Source organism: Rana temporaria, chromosome 4 (assembly GCF_905171775.1).
Source record: "Rana temporaria chromosome 4, aRanTem1.1, whole genome shotgun sequence".
Taxonomy (NCBI): domain Eukaryota; kingdom Metazoa; phylum Chordata; class Amphibia; order Anura; family Ranidae; genus Rana; species Rana temporaria.
Genome location: NC_053492.1, coordinates 468,144,589 through 468,165,617, shown reverse-complemented (window position 1 = coordinate 468,165,617; position 21,029 = coordinate 468,144,589). Strand labels below are relative to the sequence as shown.

Genomic DNA, 21,029 nt, shown 5'->3' with positions numbered 1-21,029 from the left:
TGCAGAAATAAGATGGGGGTGTCACACACAAAGGCCCACGTTTTCCAATGGACAGAACTATGAGCACAGGTTAGGTATACAGAAGGAAGGGACTGAAGACACATTTAGGCTCCTTACCCCATTCTTGGTGAGAGTGTCCAGCTCGCTCAGCATGTTCGGCCAGTGCTGAGGCCATTCCCGCTTTATCATCTCCACCACAATCCTGGCCAACACATCCTTGATGTGGCCTTCTTCTTCCAGGATGGGGCGAATGCCCTGCAGATGATATAAAAAGTGTTAAGCTCAGACAAACTGCTTTACCCGATACAAGAAAGGACCCTGTGCAGGCCAAGTCACGTTCCTCCACCCCAAACTCGCTCATCCACATCTTTACGGACCTTGCTTTGTGCTCTGGTATGCAGTCATGTTGGAACAGGAAGGGGCCGTCCCCCAAACTGTTCCCACAAAGTTAGGAGCATGAAATTGTTCAAAATTATCTTGGTATGCCGACGCCCTAAGTTACCTTCACTGGAACTAAGGGGTCGCGCCCAACCCCTGAAAAACAACCGCACACCCAAATCATTTAGTGGAGGGGGGATTTGAACAGTGCACAAAGCAAAGTCCATAAAGACATGGATGAGCACGTTTTGGGGTGGAGGAACATAACTGGGCTGCACAGAGTCCTGACCTCAACCGGATGGAACACCGTTGGGATGACATAAAGCCAGAGGCGGCTCTAGGCTTTGTGAGGCCTTAGGCAAAACTTGACATGGGGCCCCACTCACGCCCATGATGGGAAAAATAGGATTTTTGTAAAATCCATTTCTCTGAGTTCATGGACGGACACAGCAGCAATTGACCTTAGGGTATTATCCTCCCTTTTAGGAGATTGACTAGGCAGAAAAAAACAGAGAAGCACGACCTGCCCGATCCACCTCGAAATGGTGGCCGACAAGACCGCCAGACCCTTCTTAGGACCATTCACCGACACGAACAGTGAATCCGACCTCCGAAACGGAGCCGTAGCAGATAGGTACACCCGTAAGGCTCGAACCACGTCCAAGGAATGCAACGCGGCCTCTTTTGGGTTCGCCAGCCGAGGACACAAGGATAAAAGAACAATGTCCTCATTAATGTGAAAGGCCGAAACAACCTTAGGAAGGAATGACGGCTGCGGACGCAGCAACACCTTATCCCTGTGGATGACCAAATAGGGAGCCTTGCAAGACAAGGCCACCAATTCAGACACCCGTCTGACCGATGTAATTGCCACCAGAAAAAAAAAAATGGGAAAGAGTCAATAAAGGGATTTTTCCCTAATGCCCTCAAACAGAGGCTTTTGAAGCACCGAGAGGACTAAATTCAAATCCCACGGAGGCAGTGGAGGACGCACAGGAGGGGCCACATGCCAAACGCCCTGCACAAACGTACGCACCAGAGAGTGCGCCGCCAAGGGTCGCTGAAAGAAAACAGCCAAGGCCGAAATCTGCCCCTTAATCTTACTCAAGGCGAGAGCCTGATCCACCTCCACACTGTAAGAACAGCAGAATCCGGAACATCACGTATGTACGGGGGTGCCAATTCATCTCCTCACACAGAGACGTAAGCCTTCCACATACAATGGTAAATCTTCCGGGAAGTAGACTTCCGCGCCCGCAGCATGGTAGAGATTACTGAATCCGACAGACCTCGGTCCCTCAGCACCTGGCTCTCAATAGCCACGCCGTTAAAGCCAACGACTATAAAGCAGGATGAAAGATAGGACCCTGCGACAGAAGATCCTCTCGCAGTGGCAGGCGACACGGAACATCTGCCACCAGACGCATCAGATCGGTGTACCAGGGACGGCGAGGCCAATCCGGAGCAATCTGGATTGTTGGTATCCCCTCAGCTTCCACTCTGCGTAGCAGACGAGGAAGAAGCTTCAGAGGAGGGAAGGCGTAGATTTCACTATAGTGACCCCACGGTGCCACCAACGCGCCTGCCCACGGGTCTCTTAACCTGGCCACGAACCGTGACACCTTTCGATTGAGTCAGGACGCCAGAAGATCCACGTCTGGAGTGCCCCATTTCAGAGACAGACTCTGAAACACATCCGGGCGTAGCGACCATTCTCCTTGGTCTAGCGTTTGGCGACTTAGGTAGTCCGCCTGCCAGTTCTTCACGCCCGGAATGTAAACGGCCGAAAGAGCCGGAACGTTCTTTTCGGCCCACCGGAGGATGTAAGCGACTTCCGCCGCTGCAGCCGAGCTCAGGGGGGTCCACTGACGGAGGAGAGGTCAACTTTTTCAGGAAGTCCTCCTCAAAAGGATAACGGACCGCAAAGCATTATGGAACAGCAAAAACCTTTTGCGGCTGATCCCATTCCTTGTCCAAAAAAAATTCCAGATAAGGAACACAAGGAAACACTTCTGCAGTGCGGGCCGGCTTGCGAAATCCAAAGGGGACCGACATCTCTGATGTCTCCGCCGAATCCTCAATTTTCTGAATATCCCGCACCGCAGTGATAAGAGCTACCACTAGCACCCTATCATGCGCTGACCCTGAATCAGAGTCATCCTGACTGTCCGTGTGGACTAAGCCTGCATCCTCTGACACCTCGGAACCAGGGCCGGGAGCAGTAGCTGGGCCCAATTCCGTGTGCGAGACATCCCCAGAAGAAGGTGGGGGCGCTTTTTACCCCCCCTCTGGCCACGCGCCACTTCAATCCTGGCAACAAACGCCTCTAGGACTGCCGGCATAGCATCCACAGCGGGCGCAGGTACAGGGGCACCAAGGGTTAACTTGCATGTCTGGGGGAGAAGCATCCGGTTCGGACGCCATGCTGACCCACCCTTGGAGTGCAAGGCAAGACCCACAGGCCACGCTCCCGGCCGCAGCAGAGAACAGGGGATCCCCCAGAGGACTCACCACCCGACCAGGCCTGTATGCTGCTGTCTGCCCCAGAGCACTGCTCCGTGCTGTGCCGTCCCTCAGGTAGTGTGCTGAAGCCGTTTGCGCCGTTATTCTAGCCACCAGAGGAAAAAACCCCTTCCAAAATGGCTGCCAACATGCAAAAAGAGCAAGTCGGCTACAAGAAATGGCCGCTGAACTCTAATAAAGGTGACCGGCGCCGCCAAAATGGCGGCCGCGATTGCACAGTAAAAACACACATACAGTGACACAGTGAAAAACACCCGGGACCCCCGGGCAAGACCCCCCCGCACACACGGCAGCACCCCCGATAGACACAGCCCCCCAGCCACAGGATTGAGCCCCCCAGGCGGACCCCCCACCTCACGGCTGACCACCCAGAACGCAGGGAAGGAGGGAGAGGAAGGGAGAGAGGAAAGCAGGGCGGACCCCCGATCGACCTCCCCAGGAATGCACCAGCTGCACCACCCTGCCAAAGCAAGGGGACTGCTACTTGCCCATCCTGCGACCACCAGCTGGAGGCAGAACCAACATCCGCGCAGTTATGGCATGGCTGTCGGCCCGGCACACTGTGACACGGACATGGAGCCCGGTCATATGTGTGTCCTGGAGCAACAGGGCATGTCGTGGACGGCCCAGCATGTAGCCAAAGGCCGGGAACGCGCTCGATGGCCTAACTTGGGGGGACTACAAGGATCGAGGATCCAGCCTGTCACCCAGTCGGCAGTTGATTGTAGATCTCAGGATCCAAAAATGCAGGAAAAAACAAAAGAAAAGCAAGAAAATTGCAAAAAAAGCCTCAGAACACATGGGCTCAGAGGAGCCATGTCATTCTCCTTGCTAGGCAGAAAAAAACTGGGGCTGCAGAGCAGAGGGTGGGGGATGTACCCGGGGGAAACCACCCCCTGGGAGGTACTGTACTGTGTGGAGTGTTTAACACTTAACATGCTGTATTTTCTGCTTAGTCAATCTCCTAAAAGGGAGGATAATACCCTAAGGTCAATTGCTGCTGTGTCCATCCATGAACGGAAGAGAAAATAATTCAAGGACAAGAGCCTCTTCCCCACAACCCTGGCCGGTGGTTGTGGGGGTCTGTGGGCAGAGGGCTTGATTCATAAAAGGACACTTTGTGGAGAATTTTTGCATATTGCACTTAAATCAGGGCTCGACAAATCCCGGGCACAAGGTCGCCATGGCGACTAGAAATAGGGTCCTGGCGACTTGGCTTGGAAGGGGGCTCTATCTGGTGGTGAGCCGTTGGTATTACAAGTTATTACCACCAGATGTGTAAGCTGGCGCCATCTGGTGGTGGCCGTTGGTATTACAAGTTAAGCATTACAAGTTAAACAGCAATTCTAATGTAATTTTTCACTATTTTCACTGCCATCTTCTTCCCTCTAATTAGAACCCCCAAACATTATATTTTTATCCTAACACCCTAGAGAATAAAATGGCGATCGTTGCAATACTTTGTCACGCCGTATTTGCGCAGCAGTCTTACAAGCGCACTTTTTTGGGAAAAAATGACACTTTTTTTTTATTAAAAAAATAAAACAGTAAAGTTATCCCCATTTTTTTTAATATTATGAAAGATAATGTTACGCCGAGTAAATTGATACCCAACATGTCACGCTTTAAAATTGCGTCCGCTCGTGGAATGCCGACAAACTTTTACCCTTTAAAATCGCCATAGGCGTGGTTTAAAAAAATCTACAGGTTGCATGTTTTGAGTTACAGAGGAGGTTTGGGCTAGAATTATTGCTCTCGCTCTACCAATCGCGGCGATACCTCACGTGTGGTTTGAACACCGTTTACATATGCGGGCGCTGCTCACGTATGTGTTCGCTTCTGCGCGCACGCTCGTCGGGACAGGGTGCGTTTTCTGGCTCCTAACTTTTTTAGCTGGCCCCTAGATTCCAAGCAAATTTGTCAAACCCTGACTTAAATGTATAATTGATTATACCCTAATTGGATATTCTTATGTTCTATTCAGCACTTATATTGATCAACTCAATACTGAACCCTACGGACTAAGACGCCATTACATTTTGTGTGCGTGTACAGGCTGGTGTCCCAATACTTTTGGCAATACCGTGTAAGACACCCCAAATGCCTACTCTATGGGCGTGGAGACCCTGGTGGACAATTGTGGCAAGGGCCCGGTAGTCCTACAACCAAGTCCATAACATGACAACAAACATATACGAGAACCTAAGATGCGTCACACTGAGGGCTGTTTGAGGTCCACACTTCTCTAGTCACTGGCTGTATTTGGCAGTAAACAGTGGAGAAGACTTACACCAGCGATGAGGCCCATCACACTGTCCTTCAGACACACCTTCTCCTCTCGCTCCATGTCATTCCAGCGGAACCTGCAGTGGAAGAAGACACACAGTCATGAAGATTTCTGTGCTCCCTGGGTAGGGGAGAATATAAGAAGGTCATATAACAGGACACACCATTATAAATTCACCATACAGCAGGAGGAGGGAAAATAGAACAAAATGCAACGTACCCTCTAATGACGCATTTATCTTATGTGCTTCCTTTTGGTCTGTCAAATATCCCATTGGAAGCAATTTGTTTTATCCGTTTGAAAAAGTAAAAATAAATACCCGTTGATCCCGCCAGACATTTTTTTGGCTGCGATTGTCACGTGGCAAATCACAACGCTTGACACTGTCGCCCAAAAGAAGCTTGTGTTGCTTTTTGAGCGACGATTCACCGCATGACAATCGTGGCAAAATTGTGAAGCGATTGGGGTGCCATTAGGAAGTAACAGCGCCGCGCCGTTTCCGCCCGCAATCAGATGTGAATGGAGCCTTAAAGGGTTAATAAAGGAATTTTTTTTTTCTCCTTTAAAATAACAAACATGTCATACTTGCCTTCACTGTGCAGTTCGTTTTGCACAGAGTGGCCCCGATCCTCATCTTCTGGGGTCCCTCGGCGGCTGTCTCTGGTCCTCCCCGCAAGTACTGACCACAGTCATGCGAGAGAGCTTGCATGGTGGTGAGTAATTGCGGGCGCGCTCCTGTGATACAGCGAGTGGCCATAGCCGCTCACTATCACTCGGCCCCGCCCCTCGGCGCGCCGCATCACTGGATGTGATTGACAGCAGCGCCAGCCAATGGCTGCGCTGCTCTCAATCTATCAGCTCTAGCCAATCAGCGGCCAGGCTGAGCGGCGAAGAGGATCTCGGGACCGCGCAGGACTTTCGAGGGGTCAGGTAAGTATAACGGGGGCTCGGGGGGGGCGGCAGCATCAGATGTTTTTTCATCTTAATGCATAGATTGCATTAAGGTGAACAAAAAAAATCTTTACAATTCCTTTTAGCTCACCTTTGATTTGCAGAAAACAAATGAAACAGAAGAGAATCAATTTCCCTTCTGAACTTTGCATCTCTCTCCCTCTGATCAATGTTACTTTGTATCTTTCTAGATCAGTCTGGTTAAGGTTTATAAACAATGTTACTTTGTATCTCTCTCCCTCTGATCAATGTTAAAGGGGTTGTAAAGGTACAATTTTTTTACTAAATATCTTCCTTTACCTTAGTGCAGTCCTCCTTCACTTACCTCATCCTTCCATTTTGCTTTTAAATGTCCTCATTTCTTCTGAGAAATCCTCACTTCCTGTTCTTCTGTCTAACTCCACACAGTAATGCGAGGCTTTCTCCCTGGTGTGGAGTGTCGTGCTCGCGCCCCCTCCCTTGGACTACAGGAGAGTCAGGACGCTCTCTACGTTGCAGATAGAGAAAGGCGCTGTGTGTTAGTGGGCGTCCTGACTCTCCCATAGTCCCAAGGGAGGGGGCGAGCACGACACTCCACACCAGGGAGAAAGCCTTGCATTACTGTGTGGAGTTACAGACAGAAGAACAGGAAGTGAGGATTTCTCAGAAGAAATAAGGACATTTAAAAGCAAAATGGAAGGATGAGGTAAGTGAAGGAGGACTGCACTAAGGTAAAGGAAGACATTTAGGGGGAAAAAAAAATTGTGCCTTTACAATCCCTTTAATTGACAATGTTACTTTGTATCTTTCTACATCTGTCTGATTAATTTTATAAACAATGTTACTTTGTATCTCTCTATTGCCTGTCTGTTCAGAGGGGGAGAGAGAGATACAAAGTAACACTGTTTCTAAACATTGTTCAGACAAGAGATGGCTAGATCAAAACAGGCAATAGAGAGAAAAGGTACCATTTTTATAAACCTTGTTCAGGCTAGAAATAGAGATACAAAGTAACATGGTTTTTACGTGTTGATACTTATGTGATTTAACGCTTAAAGGAGTTGTAAAGGAAAACACTTTTTTTGCCTAAAATTCATGTCTGCAAGGTAGACAGACAGAATAGTGTAATGATTGTTAAAAAACAAGTAAATACCTATTAAATTCCTTCATCTATATCACCTCTGGCGTTCTAGTTTCTGTTCTCTCATTCGCTTCCTGGTTTGCGGCGCTCGTTCATGTAAGAACTACATTTCCCAGTATGCATTGCGGCACGCCCAGCAATTCACACCTCCTTGAAGTCTCTAACACGTAGAGAGCGTCCTGCCGCACAGATGTAGTTCCCAGGAGGGGGTGAGCACGTCACTGACCACCGCAGTAAAGCCTCCCATCACGGTGGTCAGTAACAATCAGACAAGCAGGAAGTGAACAGAACAGAGAAGAAATAGAGCAACTTCTGAGCAAAAACTAACAATGAAGAAGTGAAAAGAGGAATGTCTGCCGGTAAAGGATGCTTATTATGAAAAAAATAAAAATAAAAAATTCCTTTACAACCCCTTTAACCACTTCCGGACCGCCGCATGTATATGTACGTCGGCAGAATGGCACATTGGCGTACCTGTACGTCCCTGCCTAGACGTGGGTCAGATCGGGACCCCCCCCACCCCCGTACATGCGGCGGTTCCCGTGGCTTCAGGAGCGATATGGAATGAGGGCGCGGATATTCGTTTCTAGCCGTCCCCTCGCGATCGCTCCCCGGAGCTGAAGAACGGGAAGAGTCGTATGTAAACACGGCTTACACGTTCTTCACTGTGGCGGCGTATCGATCGAGTGATCCCTTTTATAGGGAGACTCGATCGATGACGTCACTCCTACAGCCACACCCCCCTACAGTTGTAAACACACACTAGGTGAACCCTAACTCCTACAGCGCCCCCTGTGGTTAACTCCCAAACTGCAACTGTCATTTTCACAATAAAGAATGCAATTTAAATGCATTTTTTGCTGTGAAAATTACAATGGTCCCAAAAATGTGTCAAAATTGTCCCCCATAATGTCGCAGTCACGAAAAAAAATCGCTGATCGCCGCCATTAGTAAAAAAAAAAAAAAAATAATAATAAAACTATCCCCTATTTTGTAAACGCTATAAATTTTGCGCAAACCAATCGATAAACGCTTATTGCGATTTTTTTTACCAAAAATAGGTAGACGAATACGTTATCGGCCTAAACTGAGGGGGGAAAAAAAAGTGTATATGTTTTTGGGGGATATTTATTACAGCAAAAAGTAAAAAATATAGCATTTTTTTCAAAATTGTCGCTCTATTTTGGTTTATAGCGCAAAAAATAAAAACCGCAGAGGTGATCAAATACCACCAAAAGAAAGCTCTATTTGTGGGGAAAAAAAAACGCCAATTTTGTTTGGGAGCCACGTCGCACGACCGCGCAATTGTCTGTTAAAGCGACGCAGTGCCGAATTGTAAAAACCCCTTGGGTCATTTAGCAGCATATTGGTCCGGTCCTTAAGTGGTTAACAAAAATATCCAATAATAATATTAATAATAATATTTTATACTTCTATAAACATCAGAAATGTAACGCCAATGACATGGCGACTGTATGTACAGCATCCCATCTATCTCTTTTCTGTTCTAACAAAAAAAAATAAAAAATAAAAATATAAAAATTATAAAACAAAAGAAAAACCCCACCAGCCAAAACGTAAGAGAAACCCCTTAGGAAGACGAGATGCGGGTTTCCTGGGCGAGTCGCCCAGCCATGAATGACAGGATTAGCAGCACTGATGCCAACCGCAGACTCAGTGCCGTCTATTACACCCGCTCTGCAACGCTCCGCCGCTCATGCAGAACCCCGAGGTGAACGCAAAGCAGGTGCACAACCCAAATCCTCAACAGCATAACACCGGCTGTACACAGAACCGTACAGAACCCTGGAGGTCATCACAACAACAAACAACTGACCCAACCCAATGCAGGAGATGCTCCTTACTTGACTACATGCTCCAAAACCTGCAGACCAAAGTGCCTGACGACGGGCGGCTGGGTCTTCTCTGCCAGGTGCAGACCGCAGGGCACACACACGGGGCACGTTTCCTTGAAATCCTCACAGAACTGTACAGAGAAATACAAAAGATCTGGATGAGATTTCTACCCCTGATTCACTTCCCCCGCTGCTCCACACCATCAACTGAACCTCTGCGCATAATATTCCAGACTCCGCCCTCTGCGACCTCAACGTGTATCCCTAGAATCCCCTTCTTTATATACTATGCCCCCAGTATACCCCCCTCCAGATTCTGCATCCCCATTACCCTCCCCCCTCCACACACTGTATTCCCAATATCCTCCTCCCCCTCCACACTCTGTACTCCTCAGCTCCTGGTATCCCACCCCCCATTGTCCACACTCCTGGTCCCCCCCCCCCTCATCTCTCCACACTCTGTACTCCCCAGGGATCCCTCCTCCACACTCTGTACTCCCGGGGTTTCCCTCCATCCCTCCTCCACACTCTGTACTCCCCTGGGATCCCTCCTCCACACTCTGTACTCCCCTGGGATCCCTCCTCCACACTCTGTACTCCCCTGGGATCCCTCCTCCACACTCTGTACTCCCCAGGGATCCCTCCTCCACACTCTGTACTCCCGGGGTTTCCCTCCATCCCTCCTCCACACTCTGTACTCCCCTGGGATCCCTCCTCCACACTCTGTACTCCCCTGGGATCCCTCCTCCACACTCTGTACTCCCCTGGGATCCCTCCCTCCTCCACACTCTGTACTCCCCTGGGATCCCTCCTCCACACTCTGTACTCCCCTGGGATCCCTCCTCCACACTCTGTACTCCCCTGGGATCCCTCCTCCACACTCTGTACTCCCCTGGGATCCCTCCTCCACACTCTGTACTCCCCTGGGATCCCTCCCTCCTCCACACTCTCTACTCCCAGTATCCCCCCCCCCATCCTCCACACTCTCCTCCCAGTATCCCCCCCCATCCTCCACACTCTCTACTCCCAGTATCCCCCCCCATCCTCCACACTCTGTACTCCCAGTATCCCCCCCCCATCCTCCACACTCTGTACTCCCAGTATCCCCCCCCCCATCCTCCACACTCTGTACTCCCAGTATCCCCCCCCCATCCTCCACACTCTGTACTCCCAGTATCCCCCCCCCCATCCTCCACACTCTGTACTCCCAGTATCCCCCCCCATCCTCCACACTCTGTACTCCCAGTATCCCCCCCCCATCCTCCACACTCTGTACTCCCAGTATCCCCCCCCCATCCTCCACACTCTGTACTCCCAGTATCCCCCCCCCATCCTCCACACTCTCCTCCCAGTATCCCCCCCCATCCTCCACACTCTCCTCCCAGTATCCCCCCCCCCATCCTCCACACTCTCTACTCCCCTGGGATCCCTCCTCCACACTCTGTACTCCCAGTATCCCCCCCCCATCCTCCACACTCTGTACTCCCTGTATCCCCCCCCCCTCCTCCACACTCTCTACTCCCAGTATCCCCCCCTCCTCCACACTCTCTACTCCCGGTATCCCCCCCCTCCTCCACACTCTGTACTCCCTGTATCCCCCCCTCCTCCACACTCTGTACTCCCAGTATCCCCCCTCCTCCACACTCTGTACTCCCTGTATCCCCCCCTCCTCCACACTCTCTACTCCCTGTATCCCCCCTCTCCTCCACACTCTCTACTCCCTGTATCCCCCCCCTCCTCCACACTCCCAGTATCCCCCCCTCCTCCACACTCTCTACTCCCTGTATCCCCCCTCTCCTCCACACTCTCTACTCCCTGTATCCCCCCTCCTCCACACTCTCTACTCCCTGTATCCCCCCTCCTCCACACTCTGTACTCCCTGTATCCCCCCCTCCTCCACACTCTCTACTCCCTGTATCCCCCCTCTCCTCCACACTCTCTACTCCCTGTATCCCCCCCCTCCTCCACACTCCCAGTATCCCCCCCTCCTCCACACTCTCTACTCCCTGTATCCCCCCTCTCCTCCACACTCTCTACTCCCTGTATCCCCCCCCTCCTCCACACTCTCTACTCCCTGTATCCCCCCCTCCTCCACACTCTCTACTCCCTGTATCCCCCCCTCCTCCACACTCTCTACTCCCTGTATCCCCCCCTCCTCCACACTCTCTACTCCCTGTATCCCCCCCTCCTCCACACTCTCTACTCCCTGTATCCCCCCCTCCTCCACACTCTCTACTCCCTGTATCCCCCCTCCTCCACACTCTGTACTCCCTGTATCCCCCCTCCTCCACACTCTGTACTCCCTGTATCCCCCCTCCTCCACACTCTGTACTCCCTGTATCCCCCCTCCTCCACACTCTGTACTCCCTGTATCCCCCCTCCTCCACACTCTCTACTCCCTGTATCCCCCCTCCTCCACACTCTGTACTCCCTGTATCCCCCCTCCTCCACACTCTGTACTCCCTGCATCCCCCCCTCCTCCACACTCTGTACTCCCAGTATCCCCCCCCCCTCCTCCACACTCTCTACTCCCAGTATCCCCCCCTCCTCCACACTCTCTACTCCCTGTATCCCCCCTCCTCCACACTCTCTACTCCCTGTATCCCCTCCTCCTCCACACTCTGTACTCCCAGTATCCCCCCCTCCTCCACACTCTGTACTCCCAGTATCCCCTCCTCCTCCACACTCTGTACTCCCTGTATCCCCCCTCCTCCACACTCTGTACTCCCTGTATCCCCCCTCCTCCACACTCTGTACTCCCTGTATCCCCCCTCCTCCACACTCTGTACTCCCGGCATCTCACCCTCAGGGCCTCCAGTCGGTGTTCCTGGGTGGAGCCGGGCTCCATGATGATGGTGACAGCCCTCACAAGCTGCTCGCACAAACTCTGCACCTGCTCCGCCATCTTCCCGGGGGTCTCTTCACCGACAATCCAACGAGAAGAAGATCGACTAGCCGCGCATGTGCTGAACACCGGCATGGGATACACCGAGCATGCGCACTGCGGCACCGGACCCTCTGCGCCTGCGCACCGACACGCTACAGCTGGAGGCGACTACGCATGCGCACACTCCTCCCCAACTTGCTCAGTAATGTCTCCGCCCACTCGTGTGGTGTCACCGACGGGGGCAGTGGCGGGATTGTGAGGAGACTGAGGTGAGAGTCCACCTACCGAACTACTAACCTACCTGAGGAGAGAAAGAGAGAGGGGGGGTTCACCTACTTACCTTGTATGTGAGGTGAGAGAGAGAGTGTCTAACTACCTAACTCTTCTTGGTGAGATTACAACTATCTTCCAACCTGCTAACTACTTACCTGATCCCCTTCCATCTGAGAGGAGGTGTGAGAGTGTCAGCCAACCTACCTACCTACCTACCTTCAGGCCATGAGAGAACCTACTGACCATCTGCTTACCTCCCTCACATCTGAGGAGAGGTGACAGAATGCTCACCTACCTACCAACTTACTACCTACCTGACCTCCCTCACATCTGAGGAGAGGTGACAGAATGCTCACCTACCTACCAACTTACTACCTACCTGACCTCCCTCACATCTGAGGAGAGGTGACAGAATGCTCACCTACCTACCAACTTACTACCTACCTGACCTCCCTCACATCTGAGGAGAGGTGACAGAATGCTCACCTACCTACCAACTTACTACCTACCTGACCTCCCTCACATCTGAGGAGAGGTGACAGAATGCTCACCTACCTACCAACTTACCACCTACCTGATCTCCCTCACATCTGAGGAGAGGTGACAGAATGCTCACCTACCAACTTACTACCTACCTGACCTCCCTCACATCTGAGGAGAGGTGACAGAATGCTCACCTACCTACCAACTTACTACCTACCTGAACTCCCTCACACCTGAGGAGAGGTGACAGAATGCTCACCTACCTACCAACTTACTACCTACCTGACCTCCCTCACATCTGAGGAGAGGTGACAGAATGCTCACCTACCTACCAACTTACTACCTACCTGACCCCCCTCACATCTGAGGAGAGGTGACAGAATGCTCACCTACCTACCAACTTACTACCTACCTGACCCCCCTCACATCTGAGGAGAGGTGACAGAATGCTCACCTACCTACCAACTTACTACCTACCTGACCCCCCTCACATCTGAGGAGAGGTGACAGAATGCTCACCTACCTACCAACTTACTACCTACCTGACCTCCCTCACACCTGAGAGGTGACCGAATGCTCACCTACCTACCAACTTACCACCTACCTGACCTCCCTCACATCTGAGGAGAGGTGACAGAATGCTCACCTACCTACCAACTTACTACCTACCTGACCTCCCTTCTATCCATTTAACCACTTAAGCCCCGGACCAATATGCTGCTAAATGACCCAAAGGCGTTTTTACAATTCGGCACTGCGTCGCTTTAACAGACAATTGCGCGGTCGTGCGACGTGGCTCCCAAACAAAATTGGCGTCCTTTTTTTCCCCACAAATAGAGCTTTCTTTTGGTGGTATTTGATCACCTCTGCGGTTTTTATTTTTTGCGCTATAAACAAAAATAGAGCGACAATTTTGAAAAAAATGCAATATTTTTTACTTTTTGCTGTAATAAATATCCCCCAAAAATATATATATAACATTTTTTTTTCCTCAGTTTAGGCCGATACGTATTCTTCTACCTATTTTTGGTAAAAAAAAATCGCAATAAGCGTTTATCGATTGGTTTGCGCAAAATTGATAGCGTTTACAAAATAGGGGATAGTTTTATTGCATTTTTATTATTTTTTTTTTTTTTACTACTAATGGCGGCGATCAGCGATTTTTTTCGTGACTGTGACATTATGGCGGACACTTCGGACAATTCTGACACATTTTTGGGACCATTGTCATTTTCACCGCAAAAAATGCATTTAAATTGCATTGTTTATTGTGAAAATGACAGTTGCAGTTTGGGAGTTAACCACAGGGGGCGCTGAAGGAGTTAGGGTTCACCTAGTGTGTGTTTACAACTGTAGGGGGGTGTGGCTGTAGGAATGACGTCATCGATCGAGTCTCCCTATAAAAGGGATCACACGATCGATGCAGCCGCCACAGTGAAGCTGTGTTTACATATGGCTCTCCCCGTTCTTCAGCTCCGGGGAGCGATTGCGACGGGGCGGCTAGAAACGAATAGCTGCGCCGTCGTCTCGGATCGCTCCCCACGGGAATCCGACTGCCGCATGTAGCGGGGGGGGTCCCGATCGGACCCCCCCCCCCGCTAGAAGGCAAGGACGTACCTGTACGCCCATCTGCCTGTCCGTGCCATTCTGTGGATGTACATATACATGCGGCGGTCGGGAAGTGGTTAATGAGAGGTGAGAGAGCGCCTTCCAACCATCTACCTACCTGACCTCCCTTCACCAGAGGCGACGGTAAGTCCACCTACCTACCAAACCCCTCATATTCGTGAGGGAACGCCTATCTACCAGTCGGCTTACTACCTACCTGATCCCCCTTCCGCCGTAGGAGCGTCCAGAGGCCACCTTCTGACCAACTACCTACATACTTGGCCCCTTTACCTTTTGGTAAGAGAGTACCTACCTGGCCACCCTTCCTTGCATCTGAGGTGAGAGAGTGCCCACCTACCTGATCAACTACATATCTACTTGCCAACTACTACCTGATCGCCCCCTCCATCCATGTGGGGAGTTGTCAGAGCACCTACCTACCTGACCTCCCTTGCATATGAGGTGAGAGAGTGCCCACCTACCGATCAACTGACTACATACTGTATCTACTTGCTGTCTTTTCACTTATCTACCAGCCAACTATCTACCTGATCGCCACTCCATCTATGTTGAGTACCTACCTGACCTCCCTTAGATCTGAGCTGAGAGAGCATCCACATACTGTACCTACCTAACTCGCCCTTCTTGATCAGAGAGCGCCTACCTACCGACCTTTTAACCTCTTACCTGAACCTCTTTCCATCTGAGGGGGAGGTGTGAGTGTCAACCCACTTAACCTACCTACCTTCTATCCCGTTCAGGCCATGAGAGAACCTACTGACCATCTGCTCACTTGCCCTCTCTCACATCTGAGGAGAGGTGACAGAATGCTCACCTACCTACCAACTTACCACCTACCTGATCTCTCTTCTATCCAATTAATAAGAGGTGAGAGAGCGCCTTCCAACCATCTACCTACCTGACCCCCCCCCTTCACCAGAGGTGACAGAACATCCACCTACCTACCAAACCCCCTCATATTCGTGAGGGAACGCCTATCTTCCAATCGGCTTACTACCGACCCGATCCCCCTTCCGCCATAGGAGCGTCCAGAGACCACCTTCTGACCAACTACTTACCCACTTGCCCCCTTTACATTTGGCAAGAGGGTACCTACCTGACCACCCTTCCTTGCATCTGAGGTGAGAGAGTGCCCACCTACCGATCAACTACATATCTACTTGCCGCCTTTTCACCGGCCAACTGCTAACTAATCGCCCCCTCCATCCATGTGGGGAGATGCCAGAGCACCTACCTGACCTCCCTTGCACCTGAGGTGAGAGTGCCCACCTACCGATCAACGAACTACATACTGTATCTACTTACCGTTTTTCGCTTATCTACTGGCCAACTACCTGATCGCCACTTTATCTATGTGGGGAGATGTGAGAGAGCACCTACCAACCTACCTGACCTCCCTTACATCTGAGGTGAGAGTGTGTCCACATACTGTACCTACCTAACTCTCTCTTCTTGATGAGAGAGCGCCTACCTACCGACCTGCTAACCTCCTTACCTGGTCCCCCTTCCATCTGAGGGGGAGGTGTGAGTGTCAACCCACTTAACCTACCTACCTTCTATCCCGTTCAGGCCATGAGAGAACCTACTGACCATCTGCTTACTTGCCCTCCCTCACATCTGAGGAGAGGTGACAGAATGCTCACCTACCTACCAGCTTACTCCCTACCTGACCTCCCTTCTATTAATTTAATGAGAGGTGAGAGAGCGCCTTCCAACCATCTACCTACCTGAGCCCCCTTCACCAGAGGCGACGGTGAGTCCACCTACCTACCAAACGCCTCATATTTGTGAGGGAATCCGGTTACTACCTACCTGATCCCCCTTCCATTGTAGGAGCGTCCAGAAACCACCTTCTGACCAACTACCTACTTGCCCCCTTTACATTTGGCAATAGAGTACCTACCTGACCACCTTTCCTGGCATCTAAGGTGAGAGTGTGCCCACCTACCTGATCAACTACATATCTACTTACCAACTACTACCTGATCACCCCCTCCATCCATGTGGGGAGTTGCATCTGAGGTGAGAGATTACCCACCTTCCCGATCAACTAACTACATACTGTATCTACTTACCGTATTTTCACTCCTCAATTTTTTTTTTGGGGGGGGGTGCAAACAAACTGAAAAAATAAATTGCAGCCACGTACCCATCAATTTCCGCTGCTGTACCCATCAAATGCTGCCAGTGTGCCCCATCAAATGCTGCCAGTGTGCATCGCCCGGCACTTACCTGTCTCGCAGCGGGCCAGCGGTGGTGTCCTGCACGCTTCAGGCTCAATGGCCCGGATTCAGGTAGGACTTGCGCATTATTTGCGGAGGCACAGGGCAACGATTTTGCCCTACGCCCCCGCAAATAATTTGCGCTGCCCTCGATTCACGGAGCAGTAGCTCCGTAAATTGCGAGGGCGCGCCGGCAAAATTGCCCGGCGTAAGCGCGCGCAATGTAAATGATCCCGCCGGGGGCGGGAATCATTTAAATTAGGCGCGCCGAGCGTACAGCGCATGCTCCGTCGGGAAACTTTCCCGACGTGCATTACGCAAACGACGTAAAATTCGAACGTCGCGACGCGGGAACGCCGGGTATCCTTTAGCATTGGCTGCCCCTGCTTTTAGCATGGGCAGCCTTACGCTAAAGACGCCGTACGCAACCTACGTAACTTGCGTACGCAGGGCCCGCGCAACATTGTGAATCAGGGTAAGTATGCAATTTGCATACTATACGCTGACCACAATGGGAGCGCCCCCTAGCGGTCAACGCAAGAATGCAGCCTAAAATCTGCGTGGCATAAGAGCCTTATGCCACGCAGATTTTAGGCTGCAGTCGGCGTAACGAGTTCTCTGAATCAGGAGAACTCGTTACGCCGGCGCAAGTCAGCAATTGCGCTGCGTAACTATGGTTACGCAGGCGCAATTGCTACCTGAATCTGGGCCAATGTCTTCTTCCTTACTTTCTATCAGGCATCCAATCGCAGCGCCTGACGTTTCAGCCAATCAGGTAACAGACCCAAGCGCCTGATTGGCTGAGAGGCGGTTCGGTGTTAGCAAAGCGAATTCCTTTGCTTTGCTAACGCAACGCTGAGTAGACATGGCGTCCGCTGTTCATTTTAACCACTTGGGATCCACGCTATGGACGAAAGACGTCCACAGCGCGGCTCTCAAGTGGACATCTTTGGACATCCTATTGTTGTCATTCCCCGTGCGCGCCGCTGGGGGCGCGCAGCGGGGAAACAACGTGCCCGGGGCATCGCTCGGGAGCCGATGCGTGTGCCTGGTGGCTGCGATGTCCGCCAGGTACCCGCGATCGGCGGTGACAGCAGAGACGTGGAGCTCTGTGTGTAATGATGAGGTGTAAACACAGAGCTCCATGTGCTGTCAGGGAGAGAGGAGACCGATCTGTGTCCCTTGTACATAGGCACACAGCATCGGTCACCTCCCCCAGTCAGTCCCCTCCCCCCACACAGTAAGAACACACCCAGGGAATACATTTAACCCCTTCCTCACCCCCTAGTGTTATCCCCTTCCCTGCCAGTCACATTTATACAGCAATTGGTGCATTTTTATAGCACTGATCGCTGTATAAATGTGAATGGTCCCAAAATTGTGTCAAAAGTGTCCGATACGTCCGCCGCAATATCGCAGGCCTGACAAAAAAATTCGCTGATCGCCGCCATTACTAATAAAAAAAAAAAAAAACATAAATCTATCCCCTATTTTGTAGGAGCTATAACTTTTGCGCAAACCAATCAATATACGCTTATTGCGATTTTTTTTTTTTTTTTTTTTTTTTAACAAAAATATGTAGAAGAATACGTATCGCCCTAAACCGAGGGAAAATTTTATTTAAAAAAAAAAAAAAATTGGGATATTATTATAACAAATAGTAAAAAATATTGTGTTTTTTTTTTTTTTATTTTTTTTTTCATTTTTTTTTATGTTTATAGCGCAAAAAATAAAAATCGCAGAGGGGATCAAATACCACCAAAAAAAAGCTCTGTTTGTGGGAAAAAAATGATAAAAACATAATTTGGGTACAGTGTTGTATGACCGCGCAATTGTCATTCAAAATGCGTCGGCGCTGAAAATTGGTCTGGGCACGAAGGGGGTTCAAGTGCCCAGTAATGAAGTGGTTAATCGGATGCTTCCAAAAAAAAAAAACCCACGCCGCTGTAATTCATGCGCCCGGCGCCCAAAAAGGGTCCGGACACCTAATTAGGGGTTGTCAGCGGCGACCATAGATAGATTCATGCAATGCATTGCCGCTCACTAAGCCTCAGACCTTTGCAAACCCACGCCCTATATTGCTCTGCACAAACCTGGAAGAAGAAAAGGGTCCTGGACGGCCGCACACCCTAGAAGGCATCTTTATTAAAGCGGAGTTCCACCCAAAAATGGAACTTCCACTTTTTGGAAGGCCTATCCTGTATTCAGGTAACAACCAAATCTTCTACTCCCCTGATGAGTTCATCTCTCACAGTCCATACCTTTTTCTGTTTCTTCGGCACCTCCCTCCTTAGATTGTAAGCTTGCAGGATCAGGGCTCCTCTAACCCTCTTGTTATGAATCGTACTGTTGGTGTAGTGCAGGGCTCGACAAATCCCGGTCGCCATGGCGACTAGAAATAGGGTCCTGGCGACTTGGCTTGGAGAGCCGGCCCCATCTGGTGGTGAGCCGTTGGTATTACAAGTTAAGCATTACAAGTTAAAGCGGGAGTTCACCCAATTCTTTTTTTTTTTTCTCTCTTCTCCCCTTAGATTCCTGCTCGTTCGGTCTAGGGGAATCGGCTATTTGTTTTAAAATATGAGCAGTACTTACCCGTTTTCGAGATGCATCCTCTCCGTCGCTTCCGGGTATGGGTCTTCGGGAGCGGGCGTTCCTTCTTGACTGACAGTCTTCCGAGAGGCTTCCGACGGTCGCATCCATCGCGTCACTCGTAGCCGAAAGAAGCCGAACGTCGGTGTGGCTCTATACTGCGCCTGCGCACCGACGTTCGGCTTCTTTCGGAAAATCGTGACGCGATGGATGCGACCGTCTGAAGCCTCTCGGAAGACTGTCAATCAAGAAGGAACGCCCTTTTCCGCAGCCCATACCCGGAAGCGGCGGAGAAGATGCATCTCGAAAACGGGTAAGTACGGATCATATTTTAAAACAAATTGTCAACCCCTGGTGTAGTGTCTTCCTGCATTGTAAAGCGCTGCGCAAACTGTTGGTGCTATATAAATACTGTATAATAATTGTGATATGGTGTTCTCTCCCCCCAGACAATTGTGTGGATAGATCTCATCTGGAAAACCGGCCTTCTCGTTCCCCCGACAGCCCTATGGATTCTGGTCAGGAGCGCGTGGTCGCTCTCGTAGACATGGATTGTTTCTACGTCCAGGTGGAGCAGAGGTTGCGCCCGGAGCTAAAGAATAAGCCGGTGGTTGTGGTGCAGTACAAGACCTGGAAAGGAGGAGGGTAAGAGGTGGTCGCGTTCTGTTCTATGGGAGCAGATCGCAATGTGTGTGTTTTTGTCCGTCAGTAACAGCCCCTGAGAGCTCCTTGGTTTTCCCGATGGAGCTCTGCCCGCTGCCAAACTTCTTGGGGGGAGTATTTTGGGTCTTCGTATAATACTGCCAACAGCCTTGTGGTCAGAATCGCTGCCATACATGTCTCCAGCAGAAAAGCTTCTAACGTGGAGATGAATTGGAATGTCCCGCCTCTGAGGATCATTGTCGCGCAAATACCGCGTGGCATAAAAAGTTGCAACGACCGCCATTTTATTGCCTAGGGTGTCTGCTAAAAAACACATATGTTTGGGGGTTCTGAGTAATGTTCTAGCAAAAATATTAGGATTTTTATATGTAGGAGAGGAGTGCCAAAATAGACCTGGTATGGCAGTGGTTAACCACTTCCCGACCGCCGCATGTATATGTACGTCCACAGAATGGCACGTACAGGCAAATGGGCGTACAGGTACGTCCTTGCCTTTCTGCGGGTCGGGGGTCCGATCGGGACCACCCCCCCCCCCCCCCCGCTACATGCGGCAGTCGGATTCCCGCGGGCAGCGATTCGGGGCTATTCGTTTATAGCCGCTCCGTCGCGATCGCTCCCCGGAGCTGAAGAACGGGGAGAGCCGTATGTAAACATGACTTCCCCGTGCTTCACTGTGGCGGCGCATCGATCGTGTGATCCCTTTTTTAGGGAGACACGATCGATGATGTCATTCCTACAGCCACACCCCCCTACAGTTGTAAACACACACTAGGTGAACCCTAACTCCTTCCGCGCCCCCTGTGGTTAACTCCCAAACTGCAACTGTCATTTTCACAATAAACAATGCAATTTAAATGCATTTTTTTCTGTGAAAATGACAATGGTCCCAAAAATGTGTCAAAATTGTCCGAAGTGTCCGCCATAATGTCGCAGTCACGAAAAAAATCGCTGATCGCCGCCAATAGTAGTAAAAAAAATTTTTTTTTTATAAAAATGCACTTTAGGGTGGAGAACCGCTTTAAAATGCATTGTTTACTGTGAAAATGACAGTTGCAGTTTGGGAGTTAACCACAAGGGGGCGTTGATGGGGTTATGTGTGACCTCATCTGTGTTTCTAACTGTAGGGGGGTGTGGCTGTAGGTGTGACGTCATCGATTGTGATTCCCTA

At 50.6% G+C, this 21,029-nt stretch overlaps 2 protein-coding genes across 4 annotated transcripts in view; one reads left to right on the top strand and one right to left on the bottom strand.

The window, feature by feature from the left end:
* The window catches only part of XPO5 (exportin 5), a 64,126-nt gene extending 52,004 nt beyond the window's left edge, over positions 1 to 12,122 (bottom strand). Inside the window, exons 1-4 of one of the 2 annotated variants that reach the window (XM_040351754.1) lie at positions 11,919 to 12,122; positions 9,125 to 9,246; positions 5,192 to 5,264; positions 118 to 255 (exon numbers count right to left, since the gene is read on the bottom strand). In XM_040351754.1, coding sequence (XP_040207688.1) covers positions 118 to 255; positions 5,192 to 5,264; positions 9,125 to 9,246; positions 11,919 to 12,095 — 510 coding nt within the window. In that variant the 5' untranslated portion in view covers positions 12,096 to 12,122. The remainder of the gene's footprint in view (positions 1 to 117; positions 256 to 5,191; positions 5,265 to 9,124; positions 9,247 to 11,918) is intronic. The other variant, XM_040351753.1, reaches the window with a different exon arrangement.
* A 74-nt stretch (positions 12,123 to 12,196) lies between these two features.
* Positions 12,197 to 21,029, top strand: part of POLH (DNA polymerase eta) — a 35,471-nt gene continuing 26,638 nt past the window's right edge. The window contains exons 1-2 of one of the 2 annotated variants that reach the window (XM_040351756.1): positions 12,197 to 12,271; positions 19,648 to 19,843. In XM_040351756.1, coding sequence (XP_040207690.1) covers positions 19,707 to 19,843 — 137 coding nt within the window. In that variant the 5' untranslated portion in view covers positions 12,197 to 12,271; positions 19,648 to 19,706. Of the gene's footprint in view, positions 12,355 to 19,647; positions 19,844 to 21,029 lie in introns of both variants that reach the window. The other variant, XM_040351755.1, reaches the window with a different exon arrangement.